The following is a 19233-nucleotide window of genomic DNA, read 5'->3' on the forward strand; positions in this document are numbered from 1 at the left end:
GGCCAGTGGGCACGCGTGGATGGGCCACTGTCTTAGGTCGACCAGGGACCCCTATCTCTGGGGGGGGTACCCCTGCCCTACCGTCTGCCCACATCGGGCACTGCCCAAGTTATAGGGCCAGAGCAGCTGGGGGCCCTCCCCCGGGCCCCTCCCTGACAGACCCAGCCCTGAAGGCCAAATGTACCACTGGGCGTCACGGCTCTCTGGCCTCCTCTCTACCCCCAATCACTCACCCCGCACCTCGAGGGCCGAGGCTCCCACATCAGCCGCTGCCTGCCCACCTCCTCATGCTGGCAGCACGAACCCTAGAGCCGCACAGACCTGGGACAAACCCTTGGCCCCGCTCGCTGGCTGTGACTGTGCCCAAGACCCCTGCCCTCTCTGGGTCTCATCTCCTGCCCCAGCAAATGGGGCTCGCCCTCGCCTCCCACTGTGGGCAAGTGGGCTTAGCTGCCGCCTCTGAACACCCTCACCAGCCTGATTTGGGGAGGCCTGGAGAAAAAGAGTGGTGCTCCGCCCCGCCCCCCCCCCCCCCCCCACTGGGGGAGGCCGGGAAACAGAGCACTTATCCAAGGGGGCACAGGATGATGAGTCAGGTTGAAGGGAGCTGGGGGGGTTGGGGGACGGAGGCACTCAGCACAGTGCACACAACACGGCTGAACAGGAATCAAACCATTTATTTCGGTTTGGAGCAGCCCCTGGAGTCCCGCCCCCTCATCTACCACTTCCTGTTGGGAAGAATAACTGAGGTTACAGGAGTGACCTTTGAGAGCGGAGGAGAGCTCCCAGGGTGGGGCAGCTCTGAGGGGTGCAGGTGCTGGGTGTGTGTTGAGGAGCAAAGTCGGGATAGGGAGCTCCGCTCCTGGGGCCCAGCCTTCCCCTGCTGACGGGTGGGCAGCAGCCTGTTTCTCCAATCCCCGTCCCCCCCAGGGAAGAGGGCAGAGGGCGGAAGGGGTCTTGGGGGGAGCGGTAAGACCCCCTTAGTGTCTAAATCACCAGGTCTAGGGGCTCAAGCATCAGTTGTCCTTGGCTACCGGGGAGAGGGCCTGAGTGAGGCTCTAGGATTTTTAAGCCTGGAATGACTAAAGGTGCCAGAAGGTGAGGACAGTGGGGTCAGGCCTTGGGGACCAGCCTCCGACAGGAAGCCCAGCGCCCTCTGAGGCCCGGTCTGGTCTGTAGATGCAGAGCCGCCCAGGCCCAGGTCTGCCCGGTTGGCGTGCTGGGTGGGCATCGCCCAGCCTCTCCATCAGGGGCTGGGTGGGTGGAATGAGGTGGGGGTGGCTGGGAGCCCAGCCTCACGGTGAGAGCAGCAGCTGAATGAGCTTCTGGAACTGTTCCCGGTGCTCGTGGATATAGACTTCAGTCTCCCACAGGGCATTGACCAGCACCGTGTCGCTGACCTCGTCCAGCATGATGTCTGTCCCCAGCTGGGGGTTCAATCTGTCTGGGTCAAGGAGGAGGGCTCACCCCAGGAGGCTTGGCTTGGGTGGGGGGACAAGAGCGAGGACTGGGGTGGGCTCGGGACACAGAGCAGCCGCTTGGGGAAAGGGGAAGAGCGCACGAAGGGCTGGGTGGGGAAGGTCATTGGGTCTGGCCAGGCCGGGGCATGGGGCTGGGGCCAATGCCGGCTGAGTCCTCACCTGAAGTACTGGATGCCAACCATCTCACACCAGGCCCGGGCCCGGTCCACGGCCCGCCCATCCGCATCTGTGCACTGGCAAGAAGTGGGCTCTGTGAGCGTTCAGCACACACTGTACCCTGAGTCACTGCCCGGGCATCCCCTGGTTCTAGTCCGGCTTAGCCACCCCACCCCCAGCGGAGTCCCCCAGCCTGGGCTGCAGTGACTCTCCCAGCTGTGGAACAGAGGGGCCCAGTCTGTGGTCTTCCCGGGCAGCTTGGCAGCACTGCCTGGTGGGGAGTGGGGCAGGGCCTGAGTGGACAGGCCTCGGTGTCCCGCCCCCTGCGGCTTGTGTCCCACGCGATAGTCTGGGCTTCCACACGGGGCTGTGTTCGAAGGAAGGGCTCCACGGTTAAAGGACGCCTGAAAGCCCCCAACGGTACGTGGTCACTAAGGGTCCCTGCCAACACTGAGACGGAATCGGGGACCCTCTACCCTGAGCTGGCTAACGAGGTTCAACAGAGCCTCCCTGACACCCAGGGTCCCAGGGGCTGAGGCCGGGAGGGCAGTGGAGCTGGGGAGGGGCCCATACTCACACAGTCCACCACCATCTTGCCCAATTCCTTGGCCCCAAAAACGGTCTTGGCCAGTTCCCAGGGGTTGCTGGGACGGAATACATCCACACAGGTCACGGGCACCTGTGGGGACCTCCCTGTCCCCAGAGAGACCACAATGGAGAGCTTCTTCACCTTGTTGCCCTGACCCTGTTGGGGACAGGATGGGGGTAGTTGGAGGGGCTCTTCCCGCCGGCAGACCCTTCCCCAGGCGGCAGGAGCAGAGCCTGCGCTGTCCCCTCCTTTGCTCTGCAACAAGCTCCGCCGCCAATATGCTGGGCACCTTGGCAAGTGCCCCGTCCCCGGGGGGGGGGGGGCTCATCCACCACAGGAGGCCACTTAGATGATGAAGACCCTTCCCCATCTGAATCTTCGAGTCCCTCCTCCTCCAGAAAGCCTGCCCTGCCCTGTCTGGCCCCTAGAGGGCGCCTGCCTCTGTGCGGGCCGCCCTTGCGGTGTCACCCAGGGGCTGCATCCGGGGCTTCCTGACGACCACAGTGAGAACGGCAGCCTGCAAGGACCTGGCACACTAGGGGTCAGGCAGTGTCCTACACATTTTACAGAAAAGCACGCGGATGCCTCATGCCAGTCCCCCCGCAGGTATCATCACTCCCCCGTGCAGTGGCTGGAGTGAAACACGGGCAGAGCCGGGATACCAACCCTGTGGCTGTCTGGCCCCGAGGCCTGAGCCCACCGCACAGCGCGGCGGCTAACACACATGGGCCTTGCCCCACCTCTGTGCTAAGCTCCTTGAGCTGAGGGCCACTTCTGTTCCTCCGGATCACTGTCTCCTCCCTAGAGGCCTCTTCCATGCGCCCTTCCCGAGCCCCCAGGTCTCTCAGCAGAGGCAATCCTTCTCCCAGGATCCTGCACAGCCCTCCATCACAGCACCCGAAATCCCTGGAGCGGCATTTGCAAACAGTCTCCTAGACGTGAGCTCCCCAAGGGCAAGCACGTGTTCCCAGGCTGGGCAGTGGCCAGCACTGAGGCTGGCATGTCCTGGTGTGCCCGCCGCTCTCCCCACTAGGCGCCCTTCACCACTCACGCCAGATTGGGCCTCAGAATCCCTCTGATTAGCACAGAGCTCTGGGCAGACACCACCCATCAAGCAGGTTCAAGTGTGAGTTAAAGCTGCTATCCAACGTACCAATGAATGAGCCTAAGAATAAAAGCCACGTGCTCTCCTAGGAGGCGATCCTTAGTAAGATTTGCTGAAACACGGTGGCTACAGGGGACGGTCATGCCCAGCCCCTCTGACTGGAGGTGCTCTCACCTTGCGGATCATGTCCTGGTTGTACTCATGGATCTCAGTCATGGCGTCCAGCGTGGGATTGTTGGCCAGCAGCCCACCATCCAGGAAGCGCCCATTGGGCCGGAAGTAGGTGGGGGCTGCCCCACTGCTCCGGGCAGCCCTCCACACCAGCTGCTCTGGGGGGTGAGGGAAGAAGGTGGCCCAGTGGCACAGGGAACTGGTACAACGCCCATGCACTGCAGATCTCAGTGTGCGTGTGCATGTGTGTCTGTGGGTCTGCAGGAAGAGGGAGAGGCTGGGAACTCTTCAGAAGCACGACCCACAGGCCATGCTCTCTGGCCCTGCTGTCCGGGTAGAAGACAGGGTGCAACTGAGAGCCCCCAGGAGGCTCCTCTAGGCTGCCTGAGGCAGAAGAGCTCCCCAGTTCTGCCTGCCCTCGGCTGATAAAGACTGGGGACAGTGGGTGGAATGGTGGTGGGCCGGGGGTGCCTGGCAGCAAGCCTATAACTCTGACCCTCCACCCCGTAGCCTCTTAGGCCGACTGTTTCCCACAGATGCATCAGACATGGTTTTAACCTGAGGGCTGAGTTGGAGGCTTGAGGTTAGTATTCTGGCTGAATCGAGGCTCCCGTACAGACTCCGGGGCATCATAATTCCGGAAGAGGTGGAGTTCAGCAGGCTGCCGGTCAGACAGGGTCCCTGTCAGCATCACCCTGGAGAGAAACAAGGAGCAAGACAGCTGATCACTGACTTAGCCACCCCTGAAAGTCCACTTTGGCAAGTTTCATCCAGATTACCGAAGGCGTTATCCTTACACCCAGTGATCCTGCTTCTGGGAGCTCATCCTAAGACATGCTCATGCATGTGGGACATGGGCATACGCAAAGTTATTAACAGGTTTGTCAAAGCAAACCAATGGGCGGGCGCCTGGGTGGCTCAGTCGTTAAGTGTCTGCCTTCGGCTCAGGTCATGATCCCAGGGTCCTGGGATCGAGCCCCACATCGGGCTCCCTCCTCCACGGGAAGCCTGCTTCTCCCTCTCCCCCTCACCCTGCTTGTGTTCCCTCTCTCACTGTATCTCTCTCTGTCAAATAAATAAAATCTTAGGAAAAAAAAAAGCAAACCAATGGAAACAGCAGAAATGTCCATCAGCGGGATGTTTCGATGCACCACGGTTCCCCTACCCCAGGCGGTCTGTGTCACTGCAGAATGACTGAAGAAGCACTTTATGTATTGATGGGCACTGAGCGCCAAGGTTTATGGTCAAGTGCAAAAAGTAAGGTTTGGGACAGTGTGTGCAGTATGCCACCATTTATTTAAGAACAACACCCAAAACACTGAGGTACCTATTTGCTTGGTCAGAGGGACCCATAGGAACAGTGAGCTGCCTCTGGGGCAGGGGACAGCTTGGTGGCTGCAGCTGACAGACAGCAGTGGGAGGAGACTTTTCACCATGTCGCCTTTGATTCCTCTTCAATGGTTCACCGTGTGAGTCTAGAACCTATTAAAGAAGACTCCAACTTTTCTCAAAAGACAAAAACATCCTTAAATACTGCAGGGAATGTGGACTGGCACAGCCCCCTTGGAAGTTAATATGTACAAATCTTACAAATATCTGAGAATTCCATCTAAGAATTCCATTTTGGAAAATTTATCCCAAAGGAAGAATCTGAGCTACAATAAGAGCTTCTTGCATAAAGCTATTCAGCACAACATAATTTATTACAGTAAAAAATGAACTGATCTAAGTGGTAACAATAGAGGGGCGCCCGGCTAGCTCAGTCGGCTGGCTCAGTCAGAAGAGCATGGGACTCTCGATCTCAGGGTTGTGAGTTCAAGTATAGTGATTATTGGGTATAGTTGGGTATAGTGATTACTAAAAAAAAAAATAATAAACTTTAAAAAATAAATAAGTAAATGGTAACAATAGAATGGGTAAGTAAATAAAGTATTTTGCACCCATTCCAAATTCCAGGGTCCCACATTAGGCTGGGACCTAGGAGTGCCACATTAGGCACTCCTAGATAAGGGTAAACCAGAAATAAACCTGCCCCTTTCTCACCCCAGAGGCTGTGAGGAAAGTTACCTTGGCATTGGATAAATGAGAGCGAGAAAAAAAACCTGAAAATGTATAACCACAAGCTAACTTTCTGTAGGTTTGCAGTCTAAATTTACATCACCTGGGGGAAGTCCCCAAACCAAGAATTTAGTTATAGGGGCCCTAGATGGCAGGTACCTAGGTACCTGAAAGAGACAACACAAAACACTACGGAGGAAGACACTCTCAGTCTAGGCCTCAAAGAATCCACACATATTATTTTTCAATACTAACGAACACCACACAGTTAAAAGGCGGTGGGAGAGGGGGTGCAGCACACAATGAAATAAAACATCATAAATGAAAGCCAGCATAAACCAACATAAACAGCAAAACATACCTACATAGACTGCAGATATTTGAGTCCTTAAATAAAGATTATAAAACAGCTATACTTACAATATTAAAGACATCAAAGGCAAGCATGATAATATCTTCAGGGAATAGGAAACTATAAGTAATGGCCTAGAAGATTTGAAGAAGAACCAAAGAGTACTGCTAGAAATTAAAAAATAAAAAGGCAATAGAATTTTAAAAATCAATGGATGGGTTAAGTGGAAATTAGATAAAGCTAAAGAGAGAATTACTGAATTGGAAAATGGGTAAAAAGAAATTGTCTAGAATGCAACATGGAGAGATAAAATTATAGAATATACAGGAGAAGTTAAAAGACATGGAAGACAGAAAAGGTTTAGCATATGTTTAATGGAGTTCCAGAAGGAGAGGAGAGAGAAAATTAGAGGCAAGGGTTGAAGAGATAACAACTCAGGCTTCCAGGACTAAGAAAGGCAAAAACCCAAAGATTCAAAACTAATAAATCCCATGCAGGATAAATTGGAAGTAATTCATATCTAGTTATATCATGGTATAATGGCAGAATGCCAAAAGCAAACACATAAATTAAAACATCCAGAGAAAAAAGATCAATTACTTTCAAAGGAGTAACAGACTGAAACTGATTTTGCAAGGGCCACAATGGAAGTTAAAAGATGATAGAATGATATCTTGCATGTTCCCCAAGAAAATCATCAGTCTAAAATTCTATACCCAGCAAGAATCAAAAGAAAATAACTTGAAAATATTTTCAAACAATTCTGCTGGCAGAGAATTTGCCACCAGGAGACCCTCTCTAAGGAAAAGTCAAAAGACTATACTTCAGGCGGAAGGAAAGTGGTCACAGATGGAAGTCTGAAATGCAAGGAAGACTGTAGAACAAAGAAGTGAGACACACCTATATACACACATATGCATATGCATACACACACATACAAACACATAGCCAACAGTGTGCTGGAGCCAGCTCATACTGGCTTGTAAGAACCTATTGCTAAATCCCACAAGGTGGTTGTTAAATGGTTAGTAACTTGAAATTGGCCATGGTGGGAGTCTTTATGCCATGGGAATTAGTGAACACTATAAATCAGGGCTTCTTTCCCTAGAAATCTGTTTTCCCAGCACACTACTGGATAAATCTAAAGGAAAACAAACTTTGAAAGATAATAATAATGTGAGCTTAAAAAAACAAGATAGACTTCAAATACAGGGAAACACTTATAGATATAATGGAATTAAATTATTTTATAAGCCTTGATTATCTGAGAGAAGGGTAATGGTATCAATTAAATTTAGACTTCCATAAGTTAAGCATGCACTAAGAAAAAAAGAAATGAGTGCACAGATTTCAAACCACGGGGAGGAAATATAATGATCAAAATTATTCAGTAATTCTAAAAGAAGGCAAAAAAGAGAAAAAGAAATGCAGAATAGGTTGGCACATACCATCCCAAATATATCAGTAATTATGTAAATATAAATATAAATATTTATATTTATAAACTATTAGATTAACCACATGAATCTTCTGATAGTCAAATCAATCAACTAAATCAGACTTCACTAGTTAACTTAAGTCAATATATTACCATGCACTTAAAAAGTATAAATGGATTAAATGGTCTAGGTAAGAACAAAGAATACAGCTTAGATTAAAAAACAAATCCAACTATAGGCTATTTACAGAAAACACATTTAAAACATAAGGACTCTTTTTTTTTTAAAAGATTTTATTTATTTGAGAGAGAGAGAATGAGAGACAGAGAGCATGAGAGGGAAGAGGGTCAGAGGGAGAAGCAGACTCCCTGCTGAGCAGGGAGCCCGATGTGGGACTCGATCCCGGACTCCAGGATCATGACCTGAGCCAAACATATGGACTCAAGGAGTATCTGGGTGGTTCAGTAGGTTAAGTGTCTGCCTTTGGCTCAGGTCATGATTCCAGGGTCCTGGGATCAAGCCCCGCATTGGGCTCCTTGCTCATCAGGGAGCTTGCTTCTCCCTCTCCCTCTGCCTGCCGCTCCCCCTTCTTGTGCTCTCTCTCTCTCTGTCAAATAAATAAAACCTTAAAAATAAATAAATAAATAAATAAAACAGGGACTCAAGAAGGTTGAGTTAAAGGGTGAATACAGATATACCATACAAATATAACCAAAGAAAGCTAGTGTTTCTGTATTAGTATCAGGATAAAACGGGCTTTAAAGCAAAAAGCATTCCTAGAGATAAAGACAGGTATTCCATAATAATAAAGATTCCACTAACCAGAAAAATATATAAAAATTTAAATATATATACACTTAATAACATAGTGTCAAAATATTTAAAAAGTTGACAGCACTATAGGGCAAAAGGGCAGTTCCCAGAGTAGGAGATTTCAATATAGCTTTCTCAATAATCGATAAAAATGGACAAAGGGGTTGTCTGGATGGCTCAGTCCATTAAGCATCTGCCCTCAGCTCGGGTCATGGTCCCAGGGTCCTGGGGTCGAGCCCCGCATCAGGCTCCCTGTTCAGTGGGGAGTCTGCTTCTCCCTCTGCCTCTCCCCCTGCTTGTGCTCTCTCTCTTTCTGTCAAATAAATAAATAAAATCTAAAAAAAAAATGGACAACGAATTCTTAACGGTACAGCAGAATTGAAAATTTTAAACATTCTTAGCTATATGACTTAATCGACTGCAGAACTTGGCACTCAATGCAAAATCTATATTCTTTCAAATTAGATGTGGGACATTTATAAGAATTGACTGTAGGGCACCTGGGTGGCTCAGATGGTTAAGCATCTGCCTTCGGCTCAGGTCATGATCCCAGAGTCCTGGGATTGAGCCCCACATCGGGCTCCCTGCTCCTTGGGAGCCTGCTTCTCCCTCTGCCTCTCTGTCTCTCATGAATAAATAAAATAAAAATGTTAAAAAAAAAAAAAGAATTGACTGTAGAGAAGTCCACAAACCAAGTCTCGACACATTCTGAAGGACTAAAATCATACAGAGCATATCCTCTGGCCACAGAGCAATTAATAACAAAAATATAACTAGAGAATTCCCTAAGTTTAGAAATTGAGAAATGTACTTTTAAGAAACTATGGTTAAGAAACTACAATGATGGGGCGCCTGGGTGGCTCAGTCGGTTAAGTGTCTGCCTTCAGCTTAGGTCATGATCCTGGAGTCCTGGGATCAAGCCCCACAACGGGCTCCCTGCTCAGCGGGGAGCCTGCTTCTCCCTCTGCCTGCCCCTCCCCATGCTTATGCTCTCTCTCTCTGTCAAGTAAATAAAATTTTTAAAATTTTTAAATAAAATTAAATTTAAAAAAATTATAATAAAAATTAGAAAGTATTTTGAACCAAGAAATCATAAACATGCTTATGGGATATCACTAAAACACTTGTTAGAGGGGTGCCTGGCTGGCTCAGTCAGAAGAACATGCAATTCTTGATCCTGGGGTCATGAATTTGAGCTTCACATTGAGTGTAGAGATTACTAAAAATAATTTTAACTTAAAAAAAAACAGTTCTTAGGGAAAAATGTTTAAACTTACACATACACACATATGTACACATATATTATACAATACAACCAAAGGTTAAAAATCAATGAGCATCATTTATTTCAAGAAGTTAAAAAAAAAACAGCTTAAATATACCCAAAGAAAGTACAAGAAGGAATAAAAATAAAAGCAGAAATAAATGAAGCAGAAAACAAACACACAACAGAGAGCCAATGAATATCCAAGAGTTGGTTTTCTGAAAGACTAATCCAATGGAAAAGCCTGTAGCAGGACTGGTAAAGAAGAACAGAGAAGGTGTACATAATTAGGACTGAAGGGGGCATCACAACAGATGCTGAAGACATTAAAAAGATAAGAGAACATTCTGAACAACTCTATGCCAATAAATTTGAAGAGCTGATGAAATTGACATATTCCTAGAAAAACATAACCAAAACCAACTCAAAAGACATTTAGAAATTCTAAATAGTCTTATAAACATTAAAGAAGTTAATGCCACTGTCAAAAATCTCCCTTCAAGCAAACTCCAGGCCCTAATGACTTCACTGGCAAATTTCACCAAATACTCAAGAAGAAGCAAAGTCTTTATTATACTACCTTTTCCAAAAAAAATAGAAAATAAGAGGAAATACTCTCTCAAAACCAAAACCCGGCAACCCCCAAATGGGAAAAAATGGGTCCAAGCTCATTCATGAACGTGGATGCAAAAATCTAAACAAAATATTAGCCAGCGGAGCCCCTCAGAACTCTCTCTGTAAAAGGCGCCAGGAATTGAAAGCAGGAACTAGGAAAGGTGCCTGTACACCTGTGTGAATAGCAGTTAATTGCTCAACAACAGTCAAATGATGGGAACAACCTAAACACCCATCAGGAGATGAACAGACAAACACAATGTGGTGTATCCACACAATGGCATGTTATTCAGCCTTGAACAGGAAGGAAACTCTGACACGTGTTACAACATGGATGAACATCAAGGACACTATGCTCAGTAAGAGGGGCCAGCTGCAAAAGGACAAATATTGTATGGCCCGCTTCCAGGGTGTCCCTAGAGCAGTCAAAATCCTCGAGAGAGAAAGTAGAATGGTGGTTGCCAGGACCTGGGGGAGCTGGGAATGGAGTGATGTTTAATGGGAACAGAGTTTTAGTTTTGCAGGATGAAAACGTTTGGGAGGTCAGCTGCGTACCAGTGTGAATGTCCTTACCACTTACTCAACTGTACTTAAAAGGGTTTAGATGGTAATTTTTATGTTACGTGTATTTTACCACAATTAAACATAGTCAAATAAATAAATGGTATCTCTAAAAATGTATAATTTACAGTAGCACAAAACCCATGAAGAACCCGAGCCACTGATGTGCTGGATCTCCATAGAGAAAACTATAAAACCACACTGAGAAATTTTAAACCAATGGAATGTTTCACTATATTCTCTAATTGGGAGACTCAGTGTTTTCAGAGGCCATTTCTCCCCGCAAATAAGCGTACGGATTCAATGTAATCTTTATCAAAGTTCCAGCAGGATTTGATTTTCTGTAGAACTGGGCATCTGATGCTACCATTTACGTGGAAGCACAAATAGCAACAAGTAACCTTTATACAGCATTTGTGTGTGCCAGGTGCTTTCCTTCAAAAAAAAGAGAATATTTATTTAAGCAAACTCTACACCCAACGTGGGACTTGAACTCACAAACCCTGAGATGAACAGTTGCATGCTCCTCTGACTTGAGCCAGCTTCAGGTGCCCCACCAGGTGTTTTTTTTTTTTTTTAAGATTTTATTTATTTATAAATAAATATATAAATAAATTATAGATTCCTGGACCCTGGGACCAGGGCCTGGGCCGAAGGCAGACGCTTAACGACTGAGCCACCCAGGCGCCCCCTGGTGCTTTCTAAATATTAACTTTTTTTCCTCCTCATGAAAACCCCAGGAGGAAGGTAGTATGTTATTCCCATTTTTGAAAAGAGGAAACTTCAGGGCACTTGATCTCAACCACTTCTCTAGGGTGCCTCCAAGAAAGCCGTGATACCCTTGAAGACGGACAAGGTGGGAGGCTCTGCTGTCCCAGAAATCGGGACTCGCCATAAAGCTGAGGAACAGAGCCAGCCCACAGAACAGAACACAGTCAGAAACCACCGAGCAGACATGGAGGGAAAGACAGACTTCTCCACAGGTGAGGCTGGGGTAACTGATTATTCATGTGGAAAACATGAAATTGGGTTTCCCTTGATACAAAAAACAATTCTAGGTTGATAAAGACCTAAACGTGAAAGACAGATCTAGAGAGATTTCTGACCTGATGGGGAAATTGCTTCCTGCCTCAGGCTAAGGAAGGGTTCTTGAACAAACAGAAAAAGCGCAAACCATAAAAAAAAAAAAAAAAAAAAATTTATAAATTCTACTACATTAAGAACATCCATCAACAAAACACTGTAAAGAGAATGAAAAGACAAGCCATGGAGTAGGAGAAAAGATTTAAAATCTATTTATATATCCATCAAAGGACTAGTTTTCAGAATATAAAAAAGATCATTAAGGGTGGCTCAGTCGTTGGGCATCTGCCTTCAGCCTTCGGCTCAGGTCATGATCTCAGGGTCCTGGGGTCGAGCCCCGCATCGGGCTCCCTGCTCTGCGGGAAGCCTGCTTCTCCCTCTCCCGCTCCCCCTGCTTGTGTTCCCTCTCTCGCTGTCATCTGTCAAATGAATAAATAAAATCTTAAAAAAAAAAAAAAGATCATTAAGAAGCCTCTTGGGGTGCCTGGGGGGTTCAGTCGGTTAAGACTCCGACTTTTTTTTTTTTTTTTTTGACAGAGAGAGAGAGAGAGCACAAGTAGGCAGAGAGGCAGGCAGAGGGAGAGGGAGAAGCAGGCTCTCCGCTGAGCAGGGAGCCCGACGTGGGGCTCGATCCCAGGACTCTGGGATCATGATCTGAGCCGAAGGCAGTCGCTCAACCGACTGAGCCACCCAGGCGCCCCTAAGCCTCCGACTCTTGATTTCTGCTCAGGTCATGATTGCAGGGTCCTGGGATTGAGCCCTGAGTGGGGCTCTGCACTCAGCGGGGAGTCTGCTTGAGATTCTCTCTCTCCTTCTGCCCCTCACCCCTGCTCTCTCTCCCTCTAAAATAAATAAATGAATCTTTAAAAAACAAACAAAAAAAGAGGCTCTTAGCCCCTTGGAATTGTGGGTTCAAGCCCCACGCTGGGTGTAGCGATTACTTAAAAACAAAATCTAATACATACATACATAAATGCCCTTTTTAAAAAAAAAGATTTTATTTATCCCTTTGACAGAGAGATACAGCGGGAGAGGGAACACAAGCAGGGGGAGTGGGAGAGGGAGAAGCAGGCTTCCCGCAGAGCAGGGAGCCGGATGCGGGGCTCGATCCCAGGACTCTGGCATCATGACCTGAGCTGAAGGCAGATGCTTAACGACTGAGCCACCCAGGCGCCCCCATAAATGCCTTTTAACCCCCAAATCCCACAACCCAATTTTACCAAAAATAGGCAAAACACTTGAACAGGAACTTTACAAAAGAGGAGAGGCAAACAGCCTTTAAAATATCTAAAAAGGTAGGAGCGCCTATATGGCTCAATCAGTTAAGCCTCTGACTCTTGATTTCAGCTCAGGTCATGATGTCAGGGTCGTGAGACTGAGCCCTGCCTTGGGCTCACCCTGGGCTCCACGCGTGGAGCCCACATCACTACCTTCAGGAAACTGCCCCTGACCACCTCACCCTCAGTCCTCCTCTGTCAGCTCTGAGCCCAGCTCAGAGGGAGAGAGATTCTATTCTCTCTCCCTCTGCCCCTCCCCAAACCCCCTCTCTCTAAGAAAAAGAAAGAAAGAAAGAAAGAAAGAACATCCAGGAAATCCACTGCACATCAGTCGGGACAGCAGCGCCCCCGGGCGGTAGGGCAGGAGCTGCGAAGGGGCTGGGGACCTGCTCAACGGGCTTTGGGACTTGGCTGGTGATTATGTGGGTGTTTGCTTTATAATTATTCACTGAACTGGTGTATGTACTTTTCTAAATGTATGTTCTATTTCACCATTTAAGAGAGCGAAAATATCTAGGATAAAATACACAAAAATGTTTTTAAAACATCTTTTGGTTTTTACTACACGAATGATATTTCCTCCTTTTTACTTTTATTATTTTTTTGTATTTTCCCAATTTTTCTTAAAAAACTATGCATTATTCTTAAATTAAAAAAAAAAAAAAAAGCTAGCTTTACTATGAAAAGAAATCCTCCCTAACCCACTAGGCCTCGCTCACACATCACTACCTCCAGGAAGCTCCCCCTGACCACCTCGCCCTCAGTCCTCCTCTGTCAGCTCATGAACACTTCTCGGTGCCCTGCTCTGGGGCAGATGCTGGGGCTGCAGAGAAAACAAGGCAGCCATATTCTTGCCTCAGGGAGCTCGAGTCTGGCAGGTGACAGACACAGACATGAAACGGACAATAAAGTAATTCCGGGCTGGGTAGTCCTACAAAGAAGTAGCTGTGCTGTAGGCTCTTCTGGAACTTCTCAAACATCTGCAGCCCTGCACGGCTGTCATTTTTCGGGTCACTTATCTCCCAACCAGACTGCAAATGGCTCGCTGGCCTTTCCACCTGGCGGTGGCCCCCTTCAAACCACCCCCCGACACACACACACATATGCACACGCACACACAACGCCTGCAGCACAGCCCCACTCCGCAAAAAGTCCCTGGTGTGTGGCGGCTGAGAAGCGACCCCTTCTGACCCAGGGATGTGCCGTCTGGGTGGGAAAACAGCAGTCCCGGGTGGGGGGTGTCCCGCAAGAGCGTTCTCCAGAAGCCCCAGGCCCACTTGGGAAGGAGCTGCTGAGCGCCCCCTTCCCACTTTCATCAGACGGGGGCAGGGAGCCCTCTGCCCCCTCCCCAGAACGGTGGGAGGGCTGCCCAGCTGGGGCCACAGCCACAGTGCTCCTGCTGAGGAGGCTTACTTGGGTTTCTTGACGTCGGTCATCTTGGTGTGCTCTCCAAACTCGCGCTTCAGGAATTCCTCCAGGGGCCCCGACTCATAGGGCCGTGAGCCCCGGAACACCTCATCCTTCATGCGAAAGTACACACCCCTCATGTAGGCCATGGACTTGCCTAGGAACAAGGTGGGGGAGACACGAGGGCCAGGCCCTGCCAGCTGCAGGGGCGGGGGGGGCAGCCGGACACTGGCCTGACTCAGGCACTTAACCCAGCCGGGGCTCCTGGGCCTCTCCTCGGCAGCTTCCCACAGAGACAGAACTCCCCTTCAGCAGCCCCGAGGCTCTGCACTTCATTCTGTATTCACAATTTTGTATTCTCCTTAGAGAAGGGCCCTGAAAGTTTAAGAGCCTCTAAATCTAATCTAGACCTACCCCATTTGGCTCAGAATAGAAGGACCAGCCCTGTCCTGTAGGCCTCTGAGGACAGGCAGGGTCAAAGGGGCAGGCTGCACCTCACTCGGGCTAGGGCTGTGCGAGCAGGGTGCAGGGGGGCTGTGGAGCAGAGGGGGTCTGTTCTTACCAGAGGCCGAACTGGGTGACCTCTCAAATCCCTCCCATAGCCCCCGGGAGTCTGAAGAAGGAAGTGACCCTTTCTGGAGGAGGCTAGGACCTCAGCCCCCAGACCTCATGCCCCGCTGGGCAGACACAGATCCAAGATAGCTTTTGTCTCATGGAAGGCAGGAACTAGAGACCAGAGAGGGGATGTGGGGCCCTTGAGGCCAGGGGAGGGAAGTCCCAGAAGACTGCTAATAATCCTCTTCCCAGAGCCCCATGGGATGCTGCTCTCAGCCGCCTCCTGGCCTGGCTGCCTCATGTCCCTGACACCCTGAACTGCTGGGCCATGGCCTCCTCACACGGTCAATACCCAGATGCCTGCAGCTCCCCCATGGGACTGGGGCTCCCTGAGCGGGGGCATGCACCTGCCTCAGCCCCACCACCCCATTGCCCGGCACAGGCCTGGCCGGCGGGCAGGAGGGTCCTCTCCCCATGACTTCAGACCTGGGGGTGCGCTGGAGAGCCTGGAACTGCCAGGCACTGGGGCAGGGATGAAAGGTCAGAGAAGCCGAGGCAGAGGACCATTCTTGCCTGGGTGGTAGCAGGCTCTGGGAGGGCCCCCTGCAGGGAGCATCACGCAGCCCAGACAGCTCCACAAAGGGCACACTGCTTGAGTGGAGACAAGAACTTCCTAGAGGCCTGCCTGGTAAGCAAGGCACCTCTGTCACCTCTGCGAAGCTGTGATGCGTGGGTGCCCTGTGGCCTTGGGACGTGCTGGGCTGGGTGTCTAAGGAATTGTCCTAGCCCCAGCAACCCCATGGCTGGGCTCTGTGACTTTGGGGCACTTCTCTACCCCACGGCCTTAATTTCCCTGTGGGTAAACACCGCATGCTGCCTGAGGCTCTGGCTTTCTGTGACTCCGTGGCTCCTCCTTCCTGAGACCACCCACTGCATCCACCCTCAGAATGGCTTTCCCTATTTCCAGCCCTTCTGAGGCCTGGCGGGGCCTGCCTCACAAGGCTGTGGGGGAGAGTGGTAGAGGCGACTGATGTAAAAATGCTTCGTACACGGAAAGGCTCATCGTGTCCCCCACGGACGGCAGGGCACCCAGCCCCAGCCCACCCCCCAACCCTTCTCTTTCCAGCCTCGCACCCCAATGCCCTTAGCTGCCCCCACGAAGGGCTTCCAGGCCCTCCCCCCGCCCCAACGACCCTCTCTGCAAAGCTCTTAAAAGAAACTGAGTGCAATTGGAGGGCAGATCCCAACCCCACCCTGCCCTGCCCCCACCACCCAGGGGCCTGCCCTCACTGTGCAGAATGGCCAGGGCCAGGATGCCCCCCGTGCTGGTCCCCGCCACCCAGTCAAAGAGATCCTTGGTGGCGACGCCTGAGGCCTTCTCGATGGCGATGAGGAGCTGGATGATGACGAGGCCCTTCACGCCCCCTCCGTCCAGGCAGAGCAGGTGGTCGTGGCTGTGGTGGGGACAGCAGTGGGAGAGAAGAGGCTCCCGTTACAGCCCAGCCCTTTACGTGGGCCTGCGGCCCTGAGCACCTGTGAGCGTGTAAAGGTAAGGCCCAGTGGAGCTTGCGTGCCACTGGGGCTTCTTTTGGTGGGGGGGGGGGGGCAGGAGCACAGTCAGTAAAGGAATAAACAGAGTATTTCAGGAGGGGAAAAGTACAATCAGCAGTAAGGGAAGGGGCCAGGTGCCACCTCAGTGGACAGCTGGGTCTGCCTCTCCCACTCGGTTTTGGGTGGGTCTGGATCCGCAGGCCCAGGCCTGCCCTGAAGCAGGTGCCTCAGAAAAGTCTCTTTGAATTAGACAAGGCTGGGGGGAAGGGCTGGTATCCTGCAGCCGGCCAGGAAGGGTGGGGGAGAGGGTGAAGACCCTCCTCCCAGGTGGGAGCAGCAGGGGAGGAGGGGGGCAGGGAGGAAGGATCGTCTGTGTGCCAGGAGCTGTGAGGTGCTTTTCCCAGCGTGAATTCGCATAAATGTCCCAAACCCCTTGGAGGCAGACACTCCCTGCTAGGAATGAAGCTTGGAGGTTAGGTGACCACTGAGTCACAAGATTGGGAATTGATGCGGCGGGATGGACCAGGGCCTGCTGACTCCTGAGTCACCTGCTCTGCCACATGCCCTGACACGTCTCACGGCCCGGCCATGCCAGGCTCCCTGCCCTGGGGAAGGCTCTCACAGTCTGTGCTCAGGCCCGGAAGCTACCTTCTGGTCTCCTCATCCTTCCATGTCAGCATAAATGTCACTGCTGAGAGAAGCCTGCTGTGATGCCATCAGCCCCCTCCAGCCCAGCCTGTTCCTCCTCCACCCACTTCCTTGGTGTAGAGCACCTCTAGCTCCCATAAGCAAGTGTCTTGGTTCCCTTGGTCACCGTCTTTCTCCCGCACAGGATGGGATGGAAGCTCCCTGAGGGCAGAGACCGGCTCTGCCCTGTGCAGAGCTGTGTATCCAGTGCACTCAGGAGGTGTCGGTAGACAGCTGGTAAATGGAGGCCTGGGCGGCCCACCTCTCGGGTCCCCTGTCTTCCTGGACAAGCTGCCCAGCCCTGCAGCAAGGCCAGAGGGTGGCAGGGGAGGCTGGGCTGTCACCGGAGGCCCGCAGGGCCCCTGACCAGGGAAGCCGGAGCGGACATGCGAGGGACCTTTCTAAGGATGCGGGGCTTACAACGGAGACATCAACCCAGACGGAGCAAGGTGGAGCAATGTGGCTCACAGGCCTGTGTGGGTAGGTCCCCACAGGGGTGCCCTAACTCTCGCCTCAGTCCTGCCTGCAGGGAGGGTACTCCGGCTGGGGGGAGTTACCCTGATTCTGCTTGGAGAATCTGCCTCCTCTCCTCTTACTGGCCGGGACAGGTCGGTCCTCCCTCTGGTACCTTCCTCACCCCTGCGCAGGTGTGTGCGTGTGCATGCGTGTACACAAACGGGAGGCGCAGTGGCGGGAACCACCAGTATGCGGATGGGGCAGAGGTACCTCCAGGGTGCACATCACAGGGCGGCCTTGGAAACGAGTGGACCTACTAAATGGGAGCCAACCCTTCAGGCAAGGAGAGGTAGAGCCACCTGTTGCTACCATGTGGCCCTAGGAGCAGGGGCTGTGTCTGCTGACTCAACGGCATTCTGTGCGCCCAGAGAGCCTGCAACAGCAGGAAGGGCATGAGCTCTGAAGACCCAGGCTCGAGCCTCTGCTCTGATGCTCACTGTGTGACCTTGAGCAGGTCACTTCACCTCTCAGGGACTTAGGTCCTGCACGTGCAGAACAAGGGTCTAATCCCTCCCCAGGCAGGCTGTTAGGAGCATGGGACAGTAAGAGCCAGAGAACAAGAAAGCAGCTCTATTATGGAAGGGAGAAGAGAGAGAGCACAGTTGATTCCTGGCACATTTGCGCTGGGAACTTGCCTTGCTTGGCAGACATTCTTTCTGAGCCCCAGAGACTGTCCTCAAGGACCAAGGCTTCTTCTGCTCTTTGTGCCCATCACCCAGGCCTGCCTCCGAGGATGGGCCTGGGTGTACAGCAGGTGCTTGGGAAGCCAGCCCACCCACTAGCTCTGTGGGGGGAAGCAGGCCAAGGGGTAGGGTAGAGCCAGGGGAAGCAGGCTCAGCATCACAGAGGGGCTCTGGGTGATCTTCCCCAAGAAACCAGGACAAGGTCAGGAGGGAAGGGAGAGGACTGCAGCCCCCTCCATCGTGTGACCCCTGAGCCCGCATGGCCACTGAAGAAAGAGCAGACCCAGGCTCTCTGAAGAGCCAGTCCCTTCTCTGCGAACTACAGAGGACGCAAACTACCTCACAGGGCCCTGGTGTGGACCAGCTGAAAGCCCCGAGCCTGCTGGAGGGCACCAAGCAGAGCCTCGTACATGCGGCCTCCCTCCTTCCTCCACTTACGTCCGCTTCTCGTCCCTCACGGAGCTCAGGATGAAGGCCGGCTTCCGGGACCGGGAGATGTGCACGATGTCCTGCAGCTCTGCAAGGCACAGGGTGGGGTGGGCCGGGGCCATGCGAGTGCCAGGTTCCCACCATACCACGGGCCCTGAGAACAACTCTGGGGCTGTACCCTCCCCTGACTGACCCTAGCAGAAGCACCTGCCTCCGGCCGCCAGCAACGGCTCTGAGTCCCAGGACACAGCTGAGCAAGAGGGGTGAACTGGGCTAGAATTCAGAGGGGAGCCCACCTCTCTGGGAAGTGCGCCCATCCCACCCGGAGAGCTCCCAGACTCTCCTCGATGCCTTCCTCCCAAAGCCCCAAAGCCCCAAAGCCCCAAAGCCCAAGCACCCTGGCCATGCCCTGTGCTTTTCAGTTCCCACAGCGTTTTCTCA

At 51.4% G+C, this 19233-nt stretch overlaps 1 protein-coding gene across 5 annotated transcripts in view; it reads right to left on the bottom strand.

Annotated features, from left to right (window-relative positions):
* Window positions 1-657: 657 nt before the first annotated feature.
* The window catches only part of PLA2G6 (phospholipase A2 group VI), a 58273-nt gene continuing 39697 nt past the window's right edge, over window positions 658-19233 (bottom strand). For 4 of the 5 annotated variants that reach the window (XM_028115531.2, XM_028115532.2, XM_028115527.2 and 1 more), the window contains 8 exons: window positions 18802-18880; window positions 16217-16380; window positions 14378-14528; window positions 4061-4197; window positions 3506-3660; window positions 2215-2382; window positions 1641-1714; window positions 658-1440 (listed from right to left, as the gene is read on the bottom strand). In XM_028115531.2, the coding sequence (XP_027971332.1) occupies window positions 1296-1440; window positions 1641-1714; window positions 2215-2382; window positions 3506-3660; window positions 4061-4197; window positions 14378-14528; window positions 16217-16380; window positions 18802-18880 (1073 nt within the window). In that variant the 3' untranslated portion in view covers window positions 658-1295. Of the gene's footprint in view, window positions 1445-1640; window positions 1715-2214; window positions 2383-3505; window positions 3661-4060; window positions 4198-14377; window positions 14529-16216; window positions 16381-18801; window positions 18881-19233 lie in introns of all 5 variants that reach the window. The other variant, XM_028115528.2, reaches the window with a different exon arrangement.

Source organism: Eumetopias jubatus, unplaced genomic scaffold (assembly GCF_037043125.1).
Source record: "Eumetopias jubatus isolate StellerSeaLion01/CBP00866 unplaced genomic scaffold, mEumJub1_p1.0 scaffold_8, whole genome shotgun sequence".
Taxonomy (NCBI): domain Eukaryota; kingdom Metazoa; phylum Chordata; class Mammalia; order Carnivora; family Otariidae; genus Eumetopias; species Eumetopias jubatus.